Source organism: Trachurus trachurus (genome assembly GCF_905171665.1).
Source record: "Trachurus trachurus genome assembly, chromosome: 22".
In the NCBI taxonomy this organism is placed as follows: domain Eukaryota; kingdom Metazoa; phylum Chordata; class Actinopteri; order Carangiformes; family Carangidae; genus Trachurus; species Trachurus trachurus.
The window spans coordinates 6480314-6504859 of NC_139907.1; the positions used below are offsets into that span (position 1 = coordinate 6480314).

The 24546-nt window shown below is 42.6% G+C and overlaps 2 protein-coding genes across 2 annotated transcripts in view; one reads left to right on the forward strand and one right to left on the reverse strand.

Moving 5' to 3' along the window:
* Positions 1–24546, reverse strand: part of brf1a (BRF1 general transcription factor IIIB subunit a) — a 118196-nt gene that overhangs the window by 63852 nt on the left and 29798 nt on the right. The window contains exons 7-12 of the mRNA XM_083998930.1: positions 14243–14392; positions 11844–11937; positions 11034–11160; positions 9304–9343; positions 8742–8834; positions 4221–4550 (exon numbers count right to left, since the gene is read on the reverse strand). Coding sequence (XP_083855056.1) covers positions 4221–4550; positions 8742–8834; positions 9304–9343; positions 11034–11160; positions 11844–11937; positions 14243–14392 — 834 coding nt within the window. The remainder of the gene's footprint in view (positions 1–4220; positions 4551–8741; positions 8835–9303; positions 9344–11033; positions 11161–11843; positions 11938–14242; positions 14393–24546) is intronic.
* On the forward strand, positions 19421–23741 carry LOC311005315 (BTB/POZ domain-containing protein 6-B-like). The gene is made up of 4 exons (XM_083997695.1): positions 19421–20495; positions 21157–21247; positions 21464–21582; positions 22105–23741. Exons 1-4 carry the CDS (start codon positions 20077–20079, stop codon positions 23135–23137), a joined length of 1662 nt encoding a protein of 553 aa, XP_083853821.1. The 5' UTR covers positions 19421–20076; the 3' UTR covers positions 23138–23741.

Here is a 24546-nt window from a genome sequence, read left to right on the forward strand (position 1 = left end):
ATTTTTTTTTTGCCGTTAAATACACATGTGCGCCGCGACAGCTGATCAGTGCGCTCTGTCTCAGCTGATCGCGCTCTGGAGGTTAGATCGTCCAATGTAGAACTGTTTTTATACAAAGTGCAGCCAAACACCAGGCTGAAGGAGCAGCAGAGTCTCCTCTGACAGCTCCTTTGTGGAGCTGCAGGAGAGCTGCAGGTGAACCGGCTGGAGAGCAGTGACGTCCTCTTTTTTTTTTTTTCTTTTTGCGCCGTTGTTACAGGTGATGCACATCTATGTCCGTGTAGGCTACATTTATTGTCTGATCTTCCTTCATGGGGGCTGCTGCACATACTGTCAGTCCTGTGTAACTTTTTGCTGCGAAATATGACTGAAGGCACGTGAACTCTGCACGAGTCGACACGCCCCCATGAGTTGACGATATAAGGAGCTAATAAAATAAATAAATAACCGATAGTATTAATCGGTCAAAGTTCTTGTTATCGGTTAACGGTTAAACGGTTAATCATGTGCATCCCTAGCGGTTTTGCATGAATTTATCTCTAAAACAACTCTGTCTGGTAACGTTCTGTTATTATCTCATAGCGTGGTGAATGTGCAGGTCACAACTTGTCCACCAGGTAACGAACCTACTGCTATGACTATAGCGATTATGGCAATGGACCAATTTGCCAAAATGTTCAACTATCCCTTTAATTCAAACCTTGATTCAAACCAAATCTACCTTTATACTGTATGGAGCTTTAACCGAGCTGCTGTACCATCTGTCTAGTCTAAATAATGTGAAACTTAAGTTAAAATTAATCAACTTAATTAAAGAAAACTTTTTTTCCTCTCTACATGGCTTGGATCAATATTCATGGACACAGCTGGGATTCAAACCTGCGACCTCTAAGTTGGGTCACCTCACCACCACATCCGCCGCCCGTCACAACATCCATCAAATCTCAGTGGTCTGCCACGACTCCTCCGTCCTCCCACTCAGAGCCAATAAAAAAACACACGGGCTTCCTCATCAGGACAGATGTGGCTGCGTGGCACCATTACCTCGCATCCATCAACGCCTCTGCACACCCAGATAAAGGAGGGAGGGGGGGATGAAGGGCGGTGGGTGATGGGGGGGCTATGCAGAACATCCTACTCATGTAATTAGGTAATTATAGGCAGCGCATGACGGATTCTGTTTTTTTTTATTTTTGCAACAGTTAATAAGTCACATTGACAGAGGGTGTGATCGTCACTCCTCCACTTTGTTTTCTTTCTGTGTGTTTTTTTTTTGCAGTGGAAAGGTTTTGGTCCGTTTCTGTGTTTGGCACATTTAGGTTCATGTTACCGACCGCATTTCAACAAGAGCCGCCTGACCGAGTCTCACTGACATGTTCCTTCATCACATGGTGGTTTACTCAACTGACTCAGACACACACACACACACGCACAGGAAACACTCACTAGACCAGTGCTTCTCAAAGTGTGGGGCGCGCCCCACTGGTGGGGAACGGAGGCATGACAGGTGGGGCGCGACAAACGGGAGGGAATTTTCAATTTCATGTAAATGCTATTGACAACAAAGATAATTCACTCTAAACAAAACAGCCACACACAAACAAAGTAATAATGAATAGCTAAAATTATTAAAAAGCATTAGGAGACCGGGGGAAAAAATGTAACCTGGAACTAAAGTGCAAAAACAATGATTGACGTCGGGATGTTAATTGCAGCGGGCCATAACATTTGCAGCGGGACAACAAGGTAGCAGCAGCAGCTGCAGCTGCAGAGAATTTCTAATAGAGACTGGCTCTGGTAGCAGGCTGCCGGGTTCACACCGGACGCCGAAGCACCGCGAATAGCGCGGAACAGAGACCGCTTCCCTTCGGTGCTCAAGTAGGCTACCGGTCGTGTGTAGTTCAGACCAGTGGTGGAAGTCGCGCCCTAATCGGTTCGGCATCTGGTCAGTTTTGTGCGCGAGCCGCGTCAATCCTGGCAGGAAGTCACACATGAAACGAGAGAATCCGGTCAATTGTCAAAATAAAGCACCCTTCCCAAATAAAACATAGCGATTGACAAATGCGAACATTTTTTCGTGCGTTTTATAGCTTATGTCAGACTCGAGAGAGATTAAAACGGACGCACGCACGCGCGCGCACACACACTTCTCAGCTCAACATTGAGCATGACTTGAGGCAGTTTCAAGCCTGCAACCCCGAGGATGTGCAGTGCAAAACAGGCACATTGCAGCCACTAATGCAGGGAAAGTTCACTTGTTCATGTTTTTGTTTTTTGCACAGATTGCAAATGAAACACTGTTTCATTATTTGACTACTGTAGCCTACTTTTACTTTTCGTTTTTGATCTGCACTTTTATTTTCTCTTTTTGAACTTTGTGTTATTTCATGTTTTTGATTTTTACTCATGAAATATGACTGATATACTTAGTGCTAGTAAGTTCAATAAATTTGAAGTGATTTTTGTTGGGGCGACGGGGGGAAGTGGGGCTTGAAAATCCCCACTTGTTAAAAGTGGGGAATGACGAAAAAAGTTTGAGAACCACTGCACTAGACCAACAAATGTCCGTCAGTCCCACCACTGAATATAATCCCCCAAACAAATGCTCTGTTGCTTCCACAGAGTTCACCTGGTTCGTCTCACCTGTCTCATCCTCCTCGGTCACATACGCTGCAGGTAAAAGCAACTATTTTACCTTAAAATGACAGTTTCATTGATTCGCAACAGTAAGAATGGCCCTTTTTCATTCACACATTCACTACATAACTTTGGTTTCCTGCCCTGCCTCTTTCTTGCGAGAACACGCATCACTTTAAGGGAACACACATCACACACACCAAACATTAAATCCTCTGGCCGAGTTATAAGAAGCTAGTTAGCTCACTAGACTGTGAATGTTCATCACGGCGAAGGAAGAAGAGGCCAAAGACGAAGATGTAGTCGGAGGAAGAGAGAAGCCAAGCAAGAGAGGCCAGTCAGTGACGCACGATCACTGCACAAATGCACGAGTACCTCTGTCTATGAGTGGAGCTCAATTCTCCACTTGTATTTATGACATTACAGTAAAAGACAATAACACTGCACAACTATATGGGGACCCTGAAAACAACAAAAAAAACGCCAATTCTTCTGCATCTAAAAAATATAATAATACATGTAATAATTTCTTAAAGGGATAGTTTAACATTTTGGCAAATTGGCCAATTGCCATAATCCCTATAGTCATAGCAGTAGGTTCGTTACCTTTAATTGTCGGTGCAAGCTATTTTTAGAACGGCGGAGCAGAGCCGTGAGCTGCTCAGAGCTACGCTACGGAGGCTCATGGGATTTCTTGGTTTCCCTCATCAAACTCATCAAATACACAATCCAACAACTCCAAAACGCTCTGGTGGACAAGTTGTGACCTGCACATTCACCACGCTATGAGATAATAACAGAACGTTACCAGACAGAGTTGTTTTAGAGGGAAATTCAGAGACTGCTTGATGAAAAACTGCTCCCAACAGGAACATGCAACAGTGGTTTTGCATGAATTTACCTCTAAAACAGAATTTAAAATACAAACAGAGGCCTTTAAGTTTAACGCCATGAGGCCGACATGACATAAACCCAGTGCAAATCTTTTTATAGCTTATTTTTTTTATATCATTGTGTTCAAACTCAAATCATAGATTTTTTTTTTTTTTAAGTAATATGATCAGGTGATGTTCTCCCATCAAAACACTGTTCCCTTGTTATTGTGGTTCATCTTGCCGCACTAATTTGATTCACCATCTCCAGAGAGACATGTTTGACGCCAATAAACAAAACTGCAGCAACAAGTTGCAGCGTTTTGGCACCAGTCCAACGTTTCAAAGAGCCCTCGAGGGTTAAAAACCACCGAACATGTCTCCCACATGTTCCCTTTAACGTCGGCGAGTGTCAGGAAACGTGAAGCTTAATAAAAGGGATGACAAATTTCACATGAAGCTCAGCTCAGCGTCTTTCGGTAGCAAAGGTAATTATGACAAGTAAACCTCGGAGCGTTCGTTAACGAGATCACGGGTTATTACAGAGATTCAGTCGAGGATGAAGCTGCTTGTTTTCATGAGGAGGGTGTCATGATCTCTTTAAAGCGACACATTGTGGTGTTTAAACAAAAGGGAAATTAATTTAATACATCCATCCACTGCTGCAAAATGCAAAAGAAGAAACAAAGAGAATGGAAACTTCAAACTCACCGTTCTCCTTCTCGTCTCCGATGCACTTGGTGATGGACTCGGGGAGGCCCAGAGTGGCTGCGGTCGGCATTGTGCCCAAGATGGACGCCAGCGACGGACATTTCCGTTTAGGGGTGCCGTCCTCTTCCTCCTCGTCCTGGTTCTCCTCTTCCTCCCCCTCCGGCCTCCTCTGCTCGAGCCTGATCAGAGCCTCCACCGTGAGGTCGCCCAGTTCTTTGCCAAAGTGTTTGGCCACGGCCTGAAGCTCCTCTTCCTCCTCCGGCTCCTCTTCGTCCACCACTTTAGACGTCGTGCAGAGGGCGTCCTCCTCCTCGTTGTCTAAGACACTCTCTGAGAAAGAGAGAAATGTTGGAATAAGGTGTTTAATTTAAAGGGATAGTTCAACATTTTGGCAAATTGGCCCATTGCCATAATCCCTATAGTCATAGCAGTAGGTTTGTTACCTTTAGTTGTTGGTGCAAGCTATTTTTAGAACGGCGGAGCAGAGCGGCGAGCTGCTCAGAGCTACGCTACGGAGGCTCATGGGATTTCTTGGTTTCCAACTCATCAAATACACAATCCAACAACTCCAAAACGCTCTGGTGGACAAGTTGTGACCTGCACATTCACCACGCTATGAAATAATAACAGAACGTTACCAGACAGAGTTGTTTTAGAGGTAAAATTCATGCAAAACCAATGATGCCCGTTGCCTTCAGGGCCAGTTTTTCTGCAATCAGTCGGCAAGCAGAGAGCGTTTTGGAGTTGTTGGATTGTGTTTTTCATGGGTTTAATGAGGGAAACCAAGAAATCACCCATCAGCCTCTGTAGCGTAGCTCTGAGCAGCTCGCGGCTCTGCTCCGCCGTTCTAAAATTAGCTTGCACCGATAATTAAAGTTAAAAAAAAATCCCAAAAAATGTTGAACCATCCCTTTAAGGAAATTCGACTTTTACTTTTTGCTCTCCTACTGAATCACTAAGTCAAACCAACAAGTTACATCCTGTTAACTAATCTAACAAGTTCTCATTCAGATCTTGATCCTGTGCAGGCGCTCAAAAATCCCAGGGGTCCCTGAACCAACAAAGATCAAGATGATGTTTGGACAATTTAAACATAAACTGCATTTATTGTCACAAAAATAGCCATTGCTTTATTTGTGGTTAGGCTAACTAACCGACTCTTATGTCAGTACAGTAACTCATGTTGTCAGGCTTCAATGTGCATGTGATAAATAAATTAAATTTGGTTTTTCATCGCTGTTGGTAGGCGAGTTTCTTTTGATTTATTCAAAACAATGCTACCGTTTCCTGGCTTTATGCTAAGCTAGGCTAAACACACCTTTTCTGGAGCTTCATATTCAGCGACAGAGAGTGATATCGACATTCAAAAATCAAGGATCTTCTTCAAAAATCTTTATGAACACACAGCTTAGCTCAGTTTAGCGCAATAACATAGCTGCAGTGGCAGTAGCAGGGATGCTGGCTCGATCCACAACAGGACAACTTGATATTTCTAATCTAGATCATATTAGTTAAACGAATACGAGTGTGATGAGCTGTGACTGGAAGATTAGCTGATAATAAAAAAAAATTATCAGTAATTTATCAGTTAATTGTTTCATGTATTAAAATAACAGATTGTAGTTGGAGTTATCCTCCAGTAACTGGAGCTTAATGAAAAATGTTCCAGTGCAAACTAGGAAGCATAAATTAAAAATTACTCTCATTGCATTTTGTCTCACCTCCACTGTGTTGTGTGCGTCTCATTATGCACTTCATGAGTTTTCCCTGTGTATTAATAAGGCTGCAGAGAGTTACAAGACGCTCAGGTGGTGCAATTAGTAGTGCATAATTGTACAGTGTAGTTAGAGTTTACTAATTAAAACTATACAATCAAAGACGGAAAAATAACACTGTGGTTAAAAAATACCAAAATTCGACAATGCAGTGAAATTATTTTGTTTCCAAAAATCACTGAGAATGGAAATAGTGACGTATAATTACACCCGGACACAATAATTAGGATCATAATATTGGCCGTCCTCTCTCAGTCCTGGTAGCTAATTAAAATGTGTCCTTTAATCAGCTGTAATTAAAACGTCCTCGCACCGGTTTCAGTTTCAGCCCACGAGTCAGAAAAACTACTTTTTTTTTTTTTTAGTCTGAGAAGAAACGAAATTAAACGAAGCGCCGCCGGATCTGAGAGCGTCGCAGCATCTGGAGGAATAACACGCCTGAAATCAGTGACAGCCTGCAACTCCCCCCTACTGTGTGACAACAGGGGGAGTCTGTGTGTGTGTGTGTGTGTGTGTGTGTGTGTGTGTGTGTGTGTGTGTGTGTGTGTGTGTGTGTGTGTGTGTGTGTGCATGTGTGTGTCTGTGTGTGTGTGTGTGTGTGTGTGTGCATGTGTGTGCATGTGTGTGCATGTGTGTGTGTGTGTGTGACAGACAAAGACAGAGAGCCAGAGATAAGGAGCCAAAGGTAGAAACAGATAAAGACAAAGAGCGGACAGGCAGTGTGGTCTGATGTGTGTTGTTCTTCCATGGGTGGTCGTCAGCGTGTGTGAGTGTGTGTGAGTGTGTGTGTGTGTGTGTGTGTCTCTGAACTTCTGTTTGTGTTGCCGTCCTTCATCAGACTTCTCATCTCGTCCCGAGTGACTGACAGGACGATAAATAAAAGCATCATCACGCGTCGACGCTGCAGAGCTTCCACCGTCGTGTTTGTGTGTCTGAGCATCAAACTCACAAACAGCTGCAACAGATGTTATAATAGTAATAATGTTATTATGGCTTTATTAATGTTAGCGTAGTGACACATCGGGTCTGTTCTCAAATCGCAATCTGTATTCAATCTGTAATTCCCATTTTGCACATTTTGTTTCAAATTCTTTTCTTTGCTCGGATAAAAATTTGTTATCTAAATCAAAATGTTTTATCATAACACGCTCATGAAACTCTGTATTTCTACCAAAAACACTTCTTTGTTAACGTGTATGTTACCCAACTTTAATGCATGTTGACGTTCAGCCACATTTAAGCCCCTCCCCCCTCTCTCTCTATGACATCAGACACTCGTTGTGACATCACAAAGTCCTGTCAGCTTGTTTTAACGTCACTTGGCATCGACCTTTATACTGAAAAAAGTTAAGAATTCAACTCTAGAGACCTAACAAAAACATTTTCTGTGCAAGATTCAACCATCTCATACCTAAAACTTCACATTTAAATTATCCTAACTCTGTCTAATGAAGAAGAAAAGACAATTTAACTCCTTTATTCTCTGTAAAATTGTTCATTCTTGACTTATTTTCTTGTATAGTGTGAAACTAAAAGCAGAAATCCTGCAGCACGGACACAAATCAAACCTCTCTGACATGGATTTAAATGTAGCATCTCTCTCTGTTTCTTCGTAACCTCTCACACGGCTCCTGTGAGTTTTCCTCTAAATATCAAGCAGCAGGTTCCAAACTATGAGGAAAAAGGCACGTGGCAAAAGCAGCAGCAGCAGAGGAGGCATTAATTATTTATTACATCTGTATCTAAAGTCGCCTCATTAACCCCTAAACGCTTTCCTGCACAGCCAACAACACGACCTGTTGAACTCGACATCAACGCTGCTTCGGTTTGATTTTCAGGAGGAAGTCTGAGAGAATCACAAGGTTTTTTATATTTTCACTTGTGCTGCATTAATGTGTGATATATCTGCAGTGATGTAGTGAGTGGGGGCCGGCTGTAATCACTGAGGTAAATAAAAACACAGTCGATGTAATAATGAAAACACTCCTATAAGTTTCTGTAGATACTGAGGAGCTGCCCCGGGAAAAGAAAAAAAAACTCTATTTTTACACACAGATAGAAATTTTCAATGTTTCATGAACCATAAATTTAGAGAAGTGCCACTGGCGGTGTGTTTGAGTGCAGCTCGGTGTATTCAGGGAGTTTTTTTTTTTTTTTTTTTTTTAAGATGCTTTCCACTCAAATCCATTTAAAGGATCATTTCACACAAATTACCAATGAGTAAATGAATGAAGAAAACATTAAACTGAAGTTGTTTTCACTTCAGCTGCACATCTGACAAATAAAATGGTTGTTAATAAAGTTTAGTTTGTAGTTTGAGCTGCTTTCTTATGGTTATTGAAATATTTAATCATTTACCATGATATTTATTCCTCTGCTGCTGCCACATAACCTTCTTTATCAGCGTCTATATAGTTTCTATATTTATTCCTAATCTGCTGCATCTGTTTTATCCCGTTCTCCTTCCTTTAGTTGTCTCATCACTTTTTGATTTTGCCTCTCATTTATTAAACTTGCTTCTTTATTATTAAATAAACTCTTTCAAACTAAATTTGGTTTGATGCGACCTCCCTTTCCTCCTAACTAACCACGAGCTGGGTCGTAACAACCATAAATTCAAACTAAACGAGCATTAAGCACATCTGCATATGAACATGTGCACTGATATCATCATGTTGGTATGCTCATATATATATTTTACTCAAGCACAAAGCATTCTGGGACAGTTTTCACATCTGCTCAGTACCTTCTTTGGCGTAGGCAGCGTACACTCCTCTCAGTTTGGGTCTGCTGCTCTCGAGCTCTAGGTCGATTTCGTCCTGGTATTCTTGAATTTCATCTTCGGAGGATAAAACATGAGAAGAGTTTAGTTATTACACGTTATAAGTAGAAAATCAGACGCTGCAACTTCTTCTTTTTCTTCATGTCCTTAAAGCGACTGTGAAATTACACTTGTGGCTCTTTTTATGTCCTTAAGAAACTTTACTATCCCTTTAAATTACATTTCCCTTCCTGCCATAATTACATTATAATATGTTAGTTTAGTAACATAACGTGTGGTTAATTGCATGTTGTGCAGAAAAGAAATCATTTGGAAAGCAAAAAGGGAGCCGTTTCTTCTCTAAGTTTCTTTTTGCTTCGACCACATCTAACACAGATCTGCAATTAGCCAAGGTCGGAAGGAAACAAAGTGCGACCGAACTTTGCCTTTGTGATGAAAAGATGAGAGAACTCATTTTGCAAAAACTAGAGAGTCGAGGTGTCGGGGATTGTTGTGGCAGAGAGACAAGGATGTGTCGCATTCATACCTTCGACGTCATCCATCTTTTTCTTCAGCTCTGTCTCCAGCTGGAGGGGAAGAGAGAGAGATAAAGGGGAGAGAGGGAGACAAAAGGAGAGAAGACGAGTGAGAGACCTTTTTTTCTGTGATGCAGCAGCTGACTACAGGGTGAAACGTTACAGAGTTAAACATCACCGAGTGAAAGGACGTCATGACACCGGGATTGTGGGTGGTTGACAGCAGCGCTCGCAAGTACAAAACACAGAGACTTTGATTTGACTCCTGTGGTGAGAGACTCAGCTCGCTGCCTGACAACGCACCGGTCCAACCTTTTACTGTAAAAATGTGAAAACTGTTTATTCTTCGTTCTGCCTGGAAATCAGTTCAACTCGTTTCTACTGTGAGCTCAAAATAAAAAACATCAAAAGGTTGATTACTGAGGAGATAATTGCTCATTTTAATGTATTTTAGCTCAAGTTTTGATCCATAAGAAGATTAATTTGTGGTGATTCAATGAAAATAGAGCAGATTTTAGAATAAAACACTCAGAGAAACCAAACCCTGCAAGTGTTGGATGGTGGGTCCAGGTGGGCATGGTGTTTTATTTTGAAGGTTTGATCCATATTAAGATATATCTGCAGTTTTCTAAGAACCAAAAACCATGTACGTGTAGTTTTTCATCTCCTCTCTCAGCCAATCAGAAGAGAAGAGACTCTGAACCTCTCTACTGATTGATTGGCTGATTTTCTGAATGATCCAATAAAAACAGAGCATATTTCAGAATAAAACACTCAGAGAAACCAAATCCTGCAAGTTTTGGATGTTTGGGTCCATTTGATGGTGGGCGAGGCTTGATTGGCTGCTGTTGTTGTGACATCACAAAGTGACAGGAAGTCCTGCCGGCTGGTTTTAAGGCTCAGTTTCTGAATACAGGCTGTGTGCATTTCTCTGTGGACTGAGGCTTTGATACTTTCACAGTATTAATATAGAAGCTAGAGCTGCTTTATAATCACACTACACATGGACATCTATTTTTATAGAAGGGAAATAAAGCACAACTTGACCTCTACAAGTTTAATTACAAAAATCAACTTGCTTTTGAGGTTTTCAACCATCTCATGCATGAAAACTTCACATTCAAACAATCTTAACTCCATCTAATGAGGAAGAAACAACAATAAAGTTGCTTAATTGTTGCTATGTAAAGCCCTTTGAGACAAACTGTTTGTCAAAATGGGCTATACAAATAAACTTGCCTCGCCTTCATTCTCTGCAAAATTGGTCATTCTTGACTTAACTTCCTCACATTGCGTGAAACTAGAAGCAGAAATCCTGACAGCAGAAAGCAACTTGGACCCTCTGACATGTAATAAATTTAGTATCTGCATGATTTTTATGTTTTTAAACGCTCCTAAAACATCTTCTGGTCTTCAATAAATGTAACAATAAACAAGACCCAGCTGCTGCCTCTCTGAAAAGTCTGTAAACGTACTGAACAGTGATCAGACGGTTTTAGTTTAAAGGTTAATATCCTTCATCAATTATTGCAGGAAGCCCGAGGGCTGCAAATAATCATCAAGAAAATATAAGGTAAAATTCTAATCATCCCTTTTGCTGTGGTTCACAGGCGGCAGTAGTAGAACTGATCACAAGTGAACATAATTTTGCTTTTTTATGATTTCACACAAGCGTCTGTTCCTCCTTTTAAAGGCTCGGCCCCTGATTCACCTCCACATGCGTCGACACACGTGTTCGTACCTGCTGTAACTTCTTCTTCTGCAGTCCAGCTGTGAAGCACGGCGGGTCGCACTCCTGGTCCAGATCGATCTTCATGAACTCCTCGATGGTCAGCTGACTGGTGGGCGTGTCCTCGAACTCCACCAGCCTGACGCAGACCAGATTTAAGATAAAAAATCGTTAAATGACATCAATATTCACTTGTTCAATAGGAGGTCAAAGCATCTAAGTCTTACAACGGCGTATTGTGGTCATTGCAGAAATGTGTTTTTCTAGTACATTTGTGAGTTTGGAGAGTTTGTTTCTTGCAAATAGTTGAGTTTTTCTCGTAAATTTGCAACTTTAAATTTCAAAATTCTGAGTTTTAAACCCAGAAACTGAACCTGTCCATTCAAACTTTCTCTATTTCCACTTACAACGGCCCTTTTATATCGACGTACATTTTAACATAAGTCCATAATACAAAGTAAATAAGACGCTCACACAGACATGACCCCTCATGCTTCTGTTGACCCCTCTTATTGTATAAATGAATAAACAAAAATGAGCACATACTGATCAAAGTTACATACAGTAGGTTAATTTGCATGAGTTTACATGCACACTCTCAATGTTGATGTTGTTTTATGTAGGCTATGCATATACATTCTCACTTATAAATAGATAAAAATACTTTTTTCACAAACAAATGACCATGAAACACAAAACTGGATCAAAGTATTTTGTAATTTTGTGACCATCGTTCTCTTTTGCAGGAAAGTCTCCACTGAAAAACTTTCATGATTCAAGATTTTATGATTTTTGTCTAAAGGAGCGTCACCACTCACTCACCTCTTTCTTAGCGTGCTCTCACACACTTTCACAACGCTGACGATTTCTTTGATGGTGCGGCGAAACTCGTGCATGCGAGCGGCAACGAGAAGAGCTGGAGACAGAGAAAGAACAATTAGGAGCATAAATGATTTACTACCATGTGTCTGTTTATGATGCAGAAAGCTGAATATAACACAGAGTGATGTAACAAATGTAAACAAACACACACACACAGATGTAAAGACGTAACACAGGAGTCAGATCTTGCGGTTGCTTCTCAGGCGTTTGTGCGTGGACACGGTGAAGAAGAAGCAGAAGAGGAGGAGGAGGAGGAGGAGGACGGTGCCGACGACAGGACGAGGGCACCTCAGCCTTCAGAGCCAGGAGCCCGCCCCCGCACCAAAACAGTTTTTTTTTTTTTTTTTTTTTAAAGAGGAGTAACAACAACACTAATATTATGCAATGAATTGCAGTGCGGGCCTTGAAGGGGAACAGTTATATAACCATCATTAGAGTTGCCTCCCTCACTCAAGAGCCTGTTAAAAGATAGATGCATGCTTCTAGTTTTACATGCACACTTCTAACAGCCTTTAGGACTGAAGTGGCGGCTTTTAGCTCCGCTGAGGACTTTCTCAAACATTTCAGCACCATTACCTTGAGACCCTGTAATTGTAAAGTTGCTGGTTTTTCTTGTTTTTTTTATTTATTTTGTCTTAATGCAGAGTAAACTTTACCGCGTTGTTACTTCACAGCCGCCGCGACCTCTTTTTTTGTCCTTGAATGCAAATCGATGATGCAACTAACTCCTCCATCCACCCTGAAGAACTTTCTGCAGATGATGCTGCACGCGTCTGGTTCATCATCAGCAGGAGGAGATGTTTGCATCAGTTTTGGGAACAAACTTTTCCTTCTCTTCCGTCTGAGTGTATCCCCCTCTCAATGATTTATGATAAGCAATTAATTATTCAGGCAATGCAGCAGAGGAACAGAGAAAGCAGAAAATTGAAACCATGAGTGTAAACATGCAGAGGAAGCCGCTGATTCAATTTCAGGACGTCTTAGCTGGTAATGCGTCAAAGCCGAGTGTATTCGGGTTGACGTCGATAGAGAGAGAGAAAAGAGAGGAGATCTGAGCTCAGCTGTTTCTCATAAACTGCACCACATCACAGTGATGACGAGCACAGTGTGGTGAGTCGGGTGCAGGTGGCTGCAGGTCGACCTCAGCCGCAGAAAAACCAGCAGCAAAGAGTCTGAGCTTCAAAAACATTTCGGGAAAAAAAACCTTTATTGGTCATAAGACGCAAGCGCACGTCAGGATTCGTCATCCCCTGCACCTGCTGGTGGGCGAACCTGTTCATAAAATCATAAACTTAAGTGCGTGTGTTACATTCAAGATCAAAACCGCCACATAAATCTATAAATTATTCTAGTGATTGATGTTTTCTGAATATTTAGACTTATTAACTTTATTTGTCCCCCCCACCCAGCTGGTTACTCCCACGTATCAGTTTGCTGCCGCTTAAAAGTCTTAAAAACAAACTCTATTTGAAAAGTTGTCTTTTATTTTCCACAAAATTTATGTTTGTGTTACTTTTCCATTTCATATTATCGATCTTTCTTTTGTTTCTTTCTGGAAACCACTTAACCACGTGACTTTGTTGAGAAAAACGTTATATAAATTAACTTTATTATTATATATTTATTCATTACATCTATTTTATTGCACTCAAACTGCATGCATCATGTGACTATTTCGGCCCAATCATGATCAAGTGATTACACTGACAGCTACAAGTTGAGCACCTCCAAAAAAAAAAAAATAGTGGTTCAAAAATCAACCTCTTATTGATCTGTAAAAGAAAACTCTCACTTTAATTGCCTCCTACATGAGGTTTGTCTACAGATTAAAAACAACTGGTCAACAACTGTTTTTAATTTCATCCACATAAAAGCTGCTCATCCGACTGAAGCTGGCAAAACACCTAACTAGTTTTGGCTGTTAAAGAGTTTTTCAAGGCAATTAGAGCAGGATAAAAGAGTCTTACATAATGTTTTAAAAAAAAGAAAAAAGAAAATTATAAGAGCTGCTGACCCATCAGAAGTGAGTCTGCTCCGTTCATTAGATTCTCAGAGGAACATTTTTATGTCAAACCGAATTTACAAGCTTAAATAAAATCTGTATTTCGGGAGTTTTTCACAACTTTAGCCGGACGGCAACTCACACCTTAATCAAACCAACCAGGTGTGATGTTGTTCTTTCTGTAGAGACAGGAATCCTCGATGAACCGACTTGTGCAGCAGAGCCTCCAGGCTGCACCAGTCCACCCGACGTTAAATAACCACCCACACACACACACACACACACACACACACACACAGCAGATACCATTATCTAACGCAGCTTTGTCTCGTGTTACCTGCTCCACAGAGCCCCGACGGCCGCCGCCCCGTGTGCATCCAGTCCCTCTTCATCCTCTGCACCAGCCTCATCGCCGTCATGGAGACCTCGTGGTTCTTCTCGCCGAACTCCAGCAGCTGAGCGAAGCGGGGAATGTACAGGCACGGGTCTGTGGGAGACAACGGGAAGATTTATGTTTATTTTAAGTGTTTGTTGCTGTTACATGGTTAAAAATATTCAGGTCAGGATTCAGTCTCTGCTTCAAATCCTGTAAGACTTACTGACGTGAGTCTTATTTAGTCAGCAGGATATTACATTAAATACATTTCAATGAGACTTGGTGTAAGATCAGATTAGAGGATTTCATGACACTGCAACTAAATGAATAAATACATTGCTAATAAAGTTAGTAACTTTATTGTCTGTTGTTGCCAATTCCAAACTACGGTTTTGACATTTTCTCAATATCAGAATAAAAAAACAAAAATAAGATATACAAAAATATAATAATAAACTAAATATGAATAACAAAAAAAAAACAGTATATAGATAGAGCTCATCCTTAAAAACCTTCAACAGGTGTTTGACACTGGAGAGTAAAATCTCTGTTAAGAAATCTGCTCTCCATCATCTGAAGAAGCCGCAGACCAAAAAAAAGAAAAAGCAATAACCAAAGAAACTTGACATATCAATCTCCACTCAGAGTCCAATAACTCATTTGTTCTGGAGCTTTTGACCTTTTCAGAAGCGTTTACGTTGAAGCCGACAGGGACACAGAAGTCAAAGCGATGAGCTAAACGGTTATCAGGGCCGTGTATTGACAAGAACCTGGTGATATGATACATATCCTGAAGGAGGGTGACGTTATAACACACTGTGATGTTGTACTGACTGAGGTGCTATGAGCAAGGAGATATATTTTTTATTCCAAAAGTCTATTTTTTGAAAAACCTCTCAAAGCATAAAAAAGACACAGCACAAACAAATTCATTTTTTTATGCGTTCAGACTCGGTACAGTTGCACCAGTTGCATCATGGTAAAAAACATTTTGTGCAATCTGAACACAGGAATCAAAATCTGGCTCAAAAAAGTGTAAACAGCGTTATTAATATAATAGATGCTCGCTGCAACATCCAACATAACTATTTTTCGTGAAACTTGCACAAAAGGAATCATCAGTCGAAGGCTCAGATACAAAATAAAACCACAGTCACCTTATAAAATATTGATACAAGGCTTTAAAGGGGAACTATGCAAGTTCAGTCGCTTTATCGCTGTTTTGCCAACTCTCCTCTCCGCCATGTGCATTTGTTTACAACAAAGCCTGCGAGAAATCAATCAATTATGGGCGCATTTGTAACAAGGAATTCATTTAACCATCACAATCGCTCCAAAGCTTTTTAATTCAGGTAAAAATGTAGCAAAGTTAAAGGGATAGTTCAACATTTTGGTAAATTGGCCCATTGCCAAAATCCCTATAGTCATAGCAGTAGGTTTGTTACCTTTAATTGTCGGTGCAAGCTATTTTTAGAACGGCAGAGCAGAGCCGTGAGCTGCTCAGAGCTACGCTACGGAGGCTATTGGGATTTCTTGGTTTCCCTCATCAAACTCATAAAATACACAATCCAACAACTCCAAAACGCTCTGGTGGACAAGTTGTGACCTGCACATTCACCACGCTATGAGATGATAACAGAACGTTACCAGACAGAGTTGTTTTAGAGGGAAATACAGAGACTGCTTGATGAAAAACTGTCCCCGACGGGAATGCGATCAGCGGTTTTGCATGAATTTACCTGTAAAATAACTCTGTCTTGTAACTTTCCGTTATTATCTCATAGCGTGGTGAATAGGTAACAAACCTACTCCTAAAACTATAATTATGGCAATGGGCCAATTTGCCAAAATGTTGAACTATCCCTTTAAAAGCTAAAAATTCTGCATAGTTGCTCTTTAAAGAATCAATAAACAACTGCCTTTTTTTGACATATTGATAATTTTCACAGCTACGACTAACAACGTAACAACTGAGCAACTGAGCCTCATCTGCTGAGGAAGACCATGTCATGTGATCAAAAGCAGCATGAAGCAGGACTTTAATCGTGGTAGTTGATGGGTTTAAAAGAGTGTGTCATGGTTTTATTGAGTTCTGGGCTGATTTAAGGATAAAGTCCATCATGTTTGGCTCAAACCAGAAACCTCACAGGACGACGCTTCAGCCAAAACTGTGTCCAACCGACCAGCTGCTTGTGTTTCCATGTGACTCGTCGTGTTTACAGGTCCTGGTCGTGTTCTGTAAATGAACGCCTTAATTTCCTCCACTTAGGTTCACATCTAAAGGAAATTATGTCGTTTTTTTTAACTCTCTGCCTCAAACACATCCAGATTTAACTTCACCAGCAGCACCTGTGAGCCTCCTCCCCTCCTCCCCTCCTCCTCCTCCAGCCCCCACCAGTAAAACCAGTGCCCTCCTGCTGGCTGGCTAATTAGCTGCACCAGAGAGAAGCAGAGGATTAGCATCTTAGCTCAAGTGCACCTCAAAAAAAGCAGCAGCCTGTTTCTCATTCAGCGTCTCTGTCCAGATTTTCTCAGCTGGCGAAAGGATTTGAACGGGCAGCCGTCCAATCGCAAGCTCACGTCTCAAAACTTTTCTCTGCTGCTCGAATGTCTGTGAGAAAAACGTGCATCTGAAAACTTTATGGAAAACACTTCAGATGCAGCCGAGGAGAAAAAAAACGAAAGAAAATTAATAATAAAAAAAAAGCGACAGAAGCACCTGCTTTTGTCATGAAGCAGCCTGGCAGGTGGCCAGGTCGCCTTTAGTCTTTTTTATATTCTTTATGAGAAATTGAATTTAATACTGAAACTCTAACTGGGAGACAAAAGGTGGAGTTTTTTGTGCTGCGGCTGTGACACTGGAGAATCTTTGAAGTCGGTGGCTGTGTGTTTAAAGAGCAGTCCAGTGGAAAGCTGGTAGAGCTGGTAATAAGATCCAGGCTGATCCCTTCCCCCCGCCGCACCATGTAATGATACGTCTGCAGAGCCGGCCATCATCACTGCTCCGAGTTTTTCACTGGAGCGTCTGGGGCCAGGGACAGATCTCCATAGAAAAATGGGGGAAAAAAAGAGGGTGTTTAATAAAAGAAAATCCACCTTAAATCCTCCTTCAGTTGAATATAATCAATCTGCGATGCTCAAACAGCCCAGGAGTCATTCTGTGATGGAGTGGCTTGTGGGTTTACCTTTTTCTCCTGCGTGCACCCACTTTCCCTCCACCTGCCTCGCCTACTTTCCAACTTCGGTTCGCCACATTCCCCAAAATTACTTCGACCACCCCCTGAGAGGGGCCGTGAACTTGCTCCTTTCAATCAAAATGTGGGAGCGGAGCTGCATGAATAGCATTAAAGTTGTGAGGAAGCAGTGCCACCAAAAAAAAAAAGAGAAAAAAAAGAAAAAACCAAAACGGTCTCCGAGCCACAATGCATGCTGGTCTATTTTCTGCTGCTGTGGGGGTAGAAATTGGTCGCAGAGTCTCCGTCTCGCTGATGGATTTCTCTCCGGATTGTTGTTGAACATCGGTGCAAAGTGGCAGCTCCAGACAGAGGCCTTTTACTCATCAGGACCCCGCTGAATACTGATGATGCCACGGATCAATGAATCGATTTCTGATATGCATTAAAAAAAAAAAAAAAACATCGAAAGGCTGAAAAAAATAGAAACCTGCACCCAGAGCATCCTCCAGTTTGTATATCTATATTTGCACAGGGTGAAGTGACAGGATTTTACAATAACACAATAACAAAAGTATCATTACGATGAATGACACATTTTATTTTTGTTTACTGTCATTTTTTCAGATGCATAACAAGAGTGGAAGTTTCATACGTTAACAGATTGTGAAGGCAACTTTTACACCTTATCAATCACAGTTAAAGGTGTAGATGCAGAAATCTAAGAAGCAGAAAGACTAATTTGTTGATTTGTGTTTTCATTAGAAGCTTCTATCAAAATTTCCACTGATTTAATTTGGTGTCTGTTTATCTAACATAAAGGATTTACTACACTTATCTCCCCCTGTTATTTTCTTATAACTACAGTCAGTCATGTTGTGAGTCGTAAATTCCCTGACTTTCGTCTCTAAGGAGCTGCTTTCTTCCAGGTAACATCAGGTCGCAGGTAAAACTGCAGCGAGTCTGAGATTCATGGCACCAGCTGATGTGATGTTTGCCAACAAGAGGTGTTCAGGTTACAAGTACTGAAGTGTGTTGATGTTATAGCCTAACTGAGTCATTGGGTATTACTAATGCATTCAAGTGGTGGCAGCATTTTCCTGCTGTGATGATCGTAGTAGCGGTGGCAATATGGGTTTAAACGACCTTACACACTCTTTGGCAGTGTTATCTACTGTTTAATCATATGTTTTGTATGAAATATATTATAATTTACAAGGAAAATAAATACGTCCCTCCAATCTGACTATATTTACAGTGTGTTAAATGGGATTGTATTTAAATCACATGGTGAAAGGACTGTTGTTGAGAGATGTATGTATTGTATTGTGTTATGATTATATTTTTATTCTATTACTATTATTATTATTATTTGAACTGCCACTATGCTAAATGAACAAGTGAATTTCCCCTATAGGCAATAAATAAAGTTAGTTACATAGTTATTATGATTTTATTATTTCTACCACAACTAACCTACACCTACAACTGGTTATAGCTACTGAGCTACATGGATGCTCTATCTATCTATCTATCTATCTATCTATCTATCTATCTATCTATCTATCTATCTATAATAGAGAACATTTACTTAATTACATTACCTTCCAATAGAAAACTATGTAAATCTATTTAACCAGACTATAACTCCACCACTGTTCAGGATCAGTCTCTCCTCATTACTGTCGTGGGCTGGACTCTCGTATTAAAACACACCTTCCCCTTTTTTAATATTAACTTTTATTCATTATATATTATTTTATTTTTTTAGTCACCCACAGGTCTAATAATGATGGTGACGGGGGAGGAGCTGTTGCCTGGTGACGCACTCTGCGGAGCTGCTGAGGGAGGGGCCTCACCCCCTCTGACGTCAGCGCGGTGCGTCAATGTGATTGGCTGCTGAGGCGCCCTGGGCGTCCGAGGAGGATCACGACGAAAAAAAAAAGGGGAAAAAATAGAGTAGACCTTAAAAAGTCCCGACAAATGCCTCCGTACCTCGGATGAGAGCGGCCGCTACGCTACGGGACAACAACGGAGCGGGGTTCGTGTGTGTCGGTCGGTCTGCAGCCGGTTCGAGAGAGAGCAGCAGAGCAGAGCAGCATAGTCTGGGGGGGATATGTGTGCGGATTAACCTAACGCGGAGGCGGGGTGGGAGCAGAAGAGACGTGAATACCAGCTGAGCTGCGACTCTCCGGATTACCCACTCGCTGAAAAAGGGAAAACAAGCGGAGCGGACGTTAACGTTACTCCGCGCCGAGTTGGAAACGGACGCGGACACGGACTCTACCGGGCACGGATAGATTTTTTTTCCTTTTTTTCCTTTTTTCTTTCTTTCTTTTTATTTTTCTACATGTTGTCGTGTAAACTTCGCAGTCGATGCCGTCGTTTTTGAAGCGGCGTCGCCGTCGGAGCTGATTTTTTTTCTTCCCCCTTCTCCCTCCTCCAGTTGATAACCGCTGATCCTCCGCGGAGCGAGACCAGCCGTTACCACCGTTACAGAACGTTCACCCCCAGATCCCAACGGCTGTTCCGTCCGCTCCACCGGATATCACCCGCGAGGACGAAGACGAAGCAGCAGCAGCAGAAAGAAGGAAAAGGAGAAGAACCGTGTTGCTTGTGCCGATGCCAACGGCAGACTGCAGGTTGCTCCATCATGGCCGGATCATGAGGTGTTTGACTTATCTGCTCCTACTTCCCGAAACGCTGAAAAAGTCCAAGAAGGTCGGCAAGCTCCCGGGCAGCAGGCTGCCGCTATGTTATGAGATCCTGACTCTGTCCTTGACCAGCAAGAAGCAGCAGAAGGAGAAGGAGGAGAAGGATAAGATGGCTGCGGAGCTCTACCCCGCCGCCGCCGCCAACACCAACAGCCTGGTGGCCAACGGCACTACGGTAGCGGACACCGAGAAGACCAAGGAGGCGCCGGTGAGCCAGGCCAGCAGCAGCAGCAGCGCCGCGACCACCCCGACCACCCAGCACAACATCAACAACAACAACGTCGACCCACCCAGCTGGCAGTGCAGCCACCCCACGCTGAGAGAGAGGTAACCCCGGACTCACCCTGCGCTTCACGGCGACATTACACCCAATACGTGTGTTTGTGTGCGTGTGTGTGCAAAAAATATATTCCCATAAAGAGCAATAAAGTACATTAAGGTCATTATCAGGTAATGACAGCTCACTGCAGCCGCTGTATTAATAATAATAATGTGACAGTATCAGAGAGGAGATAAAACGCACCATAAAGTGCAGTAAGGTCACTGTAACGTTACTCTCCCTCCTTCATGCTTTTATTTTGAAGGACCTTGTTATTTAGAGACGCTATCATATCATTTAAAGTTTCTACAATGGCATACATCACCACTTTCACCACAAAAATGTGAATATTTTCTGCTTTTCTTACTTTTTCATCATGTTAAACTGAATATATTTACATTTTTATTTTTGAGGGGGCTGTTTTAAAACGCTACTGGGAACATGTGATTGCCGTTTCCTCCCCCCACAGTTAATTAACAGCAGCATAATAAGTAGATGTATTGATTATGAAAATATTTGAGTTGCAGCCCAGCTTCTGTAGCTATATCCTCCCCAAAACCTATGAAAATAACCAGTGTCTCTAGGCAAAAAGAGTGTGGGAGGAGAGGACTCAGTGTTATACAATACTATACTGGAGGCTTATTCGTGAAAACCTGCTCCTGCTTTTAGGAATGCCTTGATGTTTAACAATGAGCTGATGGCCGATGTCCACTTCATCGTTGGACCCCTGGGGGCTTCACAGAAGGTCCCAGCACACAAGGTAAAGATGATTCACCTCCTTTTTTTTTGTCTTTTTACTGTGAAAAACTTGAGTGTTGTTTTACATTTGGTGAATTTAAATGTCCATTAGATCAGACAGGAAGCTGCTGATCCTGTATTGAACTCAGCAAAAGAAAAGTGATTCTGGTTGCATGTGTCTGACGCATCTGTTTGCTCCCTCTCTCCCTCTCTCTCTCTCCCTCCTTCTCTCTCTCAGTATGTGCTGGCCGTGGGAAGCTCCGTCTTCTGTGCCATGTTTTACGGCGATCTGGCGGAGGAGGAGTCTGAGATCCATATCCCAGATGTGGAACCTGCTGCTTTTCTAATTCTGCTGAAGTAAGCCACTCGCCATCCCTCACACAGCCAACCAGAAGGAGAGATGACAAGCGCAGTCAGTGTCACTTCAAAGCATATTATTACTCATCCAAAGCTAAGCAGAGGCGAATGCCAAAATGCTGGAAGCGCCAGAGAGCAGTGGCAGCAGCACGGTGGCTCTGTAATTGCTGGTTTTCTCAGCGCTCTTTGTTCAACTAGAAACATTTTTTTCCCCCACTTTTCCTCATCCACAGCCTGACAGCGTTCTTAGAGGGGGATATATGCAGACTGGGAGTTATAAATAACCTGCCTTTGTTTCTCATTTAGTGGCAGTGGCTAAGCCAGCAGCCTGGACTGTTGCACGTTCTGTCTATGAGCAAAGGTTAGGATGTGTTAAGTCATCGTAGGGAGACAGAGGCAGACGGTTTTTCCATTTAGTATTAAGAAATCAAAAGAAATTCTCCAAAGGATCCAAAGTCAGTTCACATTAGGTCATGGTGCATCACGTCTCACTCAGACTAAATACTGTTTTCCCTCTCGCAGGTACATGTACAGCGATGAGATCGACCTGGAGGCGGACACGGTGCTGGCCACCCTGTACGCTGCCAAGAAGTACATCGTCCCGGCGCTGGCCAAGGCCTGCGTCACCTTCCTGGAAACGAGCCTGGAGGCCAAGAACGCCTGCGTGCTGCTGTCCCAGAGCCGCCTGTTCGAGGAGCCCGAGCTGACGCAGCGCTGCTGGGAGGTGATCGACGCCCAGGCCGAGCTCGCCCTCTGCTCCGAGGGCTTCTGCGAGATCGACCTGCAGACGCTGGAGATCATCCTGCGGCGGGAGACCCTCAACACCAAGGAGGTGGTGGTGTTCGAGGCCGTCATGAGCTGGGCCACGGCCGAGTGCAAGAGACAAGGGTTGGGTCCCACCACCCGCAACAGGAGAGACGTCCTCGGCAAGGCGCTGTTTCTGGTGCGCATCCCCACCATGAGCCTGGAGGAGTTTGCGGACGGGGCGGCGCAATGTGACATCCTGACACTGGAGGAGACGCACAACGTGTTCCTGTGGTACACGGCGGCCAAGAAGCCGCAGCTGGACTTCCCTCTGACGGCCAGACAGGGCCTGGCGCCGCAGCGGTGCCATCGCTTCCAGTCGTCGGCCTACCGGAGCAATCAGTGGCGCTACCGCGGCCGGTGCGACAGCATTCAGTTCGCGGTGGACAAGAGGATCTTTATCGCCGGTTTGGGTCTGTACGGGTCGAGCGGCGGCAAAGCCGAGTACACCGTCAAAATCGAACTCAAGCGGCAGGGCGTGACGCTGGCGCAGAACCTGACAAAGTTCGTGTCGGACGGGTCGAGCAGTACGTTTCCGGTGTGGTTCGAGCATCCTGTTCAGGTGGAGCAGGACGCGTTCTACACGGTGAGCGCCGTGCTGGACGGGAACGAGCTGAGCTATTTCGGCCAGGAGGGCATGACGGAGGTGCAGTGCGGGAAGGTGACATTTCAATTCCAGTGTTCCTCCGACAGCACCAACGGGACCGGAGTACAGGGAGGACAGATCCCCGAGCTTGTGTTCTACGCATGAGCTGCTCTGGACTCGCTGATGGAAAAAAAAAAAAAAAAACTAGGTTCATCCTCGCCTCCCAGCCTTCAACGTAATGTAGCATCAAAGACACTTGAGTAATGTCACACTAAATGGCCTGGTTAGATCTTTGAGAGACTATTTTAAAAAGAGAAAAAGAGCGAAGGAGCTGTTGTTTTATCTTATTTAATTTAATGTTATTTTTTTATTTAAATACTGGGTTAACGTTATTTGCTCTGATGCCTGTGTTCAAAGGCTGCGGCTGCTGTAGAAACAACATTAATACGGTGATTTGTGGTTATGTAATCAAGCTGAGCTCCGCAACTGGAACAAAGTAGGGACTGCTTCAAAATTGTGTAATTGCAAGTCTATATACAATGTTGTTACTATAGTCTGAGCAGCAATACTACACGAGGAGCAGAACTTTATGTAGTGTTATGATCCTAAATGCAAAAAAAAAAAAAAAAAAAAGAAGAAAAAAACAGTAGAAATCATGTGAGAAGCAGAGATGTTTTGCACTTCAGAGGACGACCTCGGAAACGTTGTGTCTTTTGTAAAATACAATTTAACTGTTAACAGCTTGATGCTGTTAAAGACCAGATGTGTTCTGTACAAGGATGCTTATACACCTGATGATAAAACATAAAGGTTATAATGTGACTGAAGCCACAGATGTCATATTATTATTATTATGGTGTCTGGGTTGGGGATTTGAGGGGCAGCAGCGCCCTCTGGTTACATCACAGTGAACTGCACCCAGTGGGTTCAAGAGGAGCTGCTTTTTAAATCAACATTTTCCTACACATTGAGAATCTGCTTTTATTTATTTTTTATTCCATCTATCTTCATTTCCCCCCCTAAACACAGCTGCACAGTTCATCTCTACACCTACGTAGTAGAACCTGCAGTACAGGTCTGTGATCCGAGTGTTCGTGGTTGTGATTCACTCATGACTCATGTGCAGCGTAAACAAAATACCTTCAATTAGCAGCAGGACTTCAGTTAAAAAACGTCAACCTGCAAATTAAAGTGGGTTAAAAATAAATGAAAGGTGTAAAATCAAATGTGCCAGGTGGCGAAGCTCTGGTGCGTACAAAATAGAAGATAATTAGGACAAAAAGTGTTTTTAGATCTTCTGGGGGTTAGTCTTACCTCAAAAAAAAAGGAAAAAAAGTTTAGATTAAGGGAAAAGAGCACGTCTGCGTTAGTTTCTAATTTTGTGCTTGAGGTCGGCCTGTGGGGCCCAGCGGGGACGTTTTACAGCAAATTAAAGTACAAATCTTCTAAAAAAAAGAGCTAAAAGTTTAGTTCAGAGAACCAGTCCAACACCAGAGTTGTGTCGTAACTACATCAAACTCAACTGCAGTCACAGTTTTTACATTAAGTCCAGGGATTCACATTGGCTGTGATGC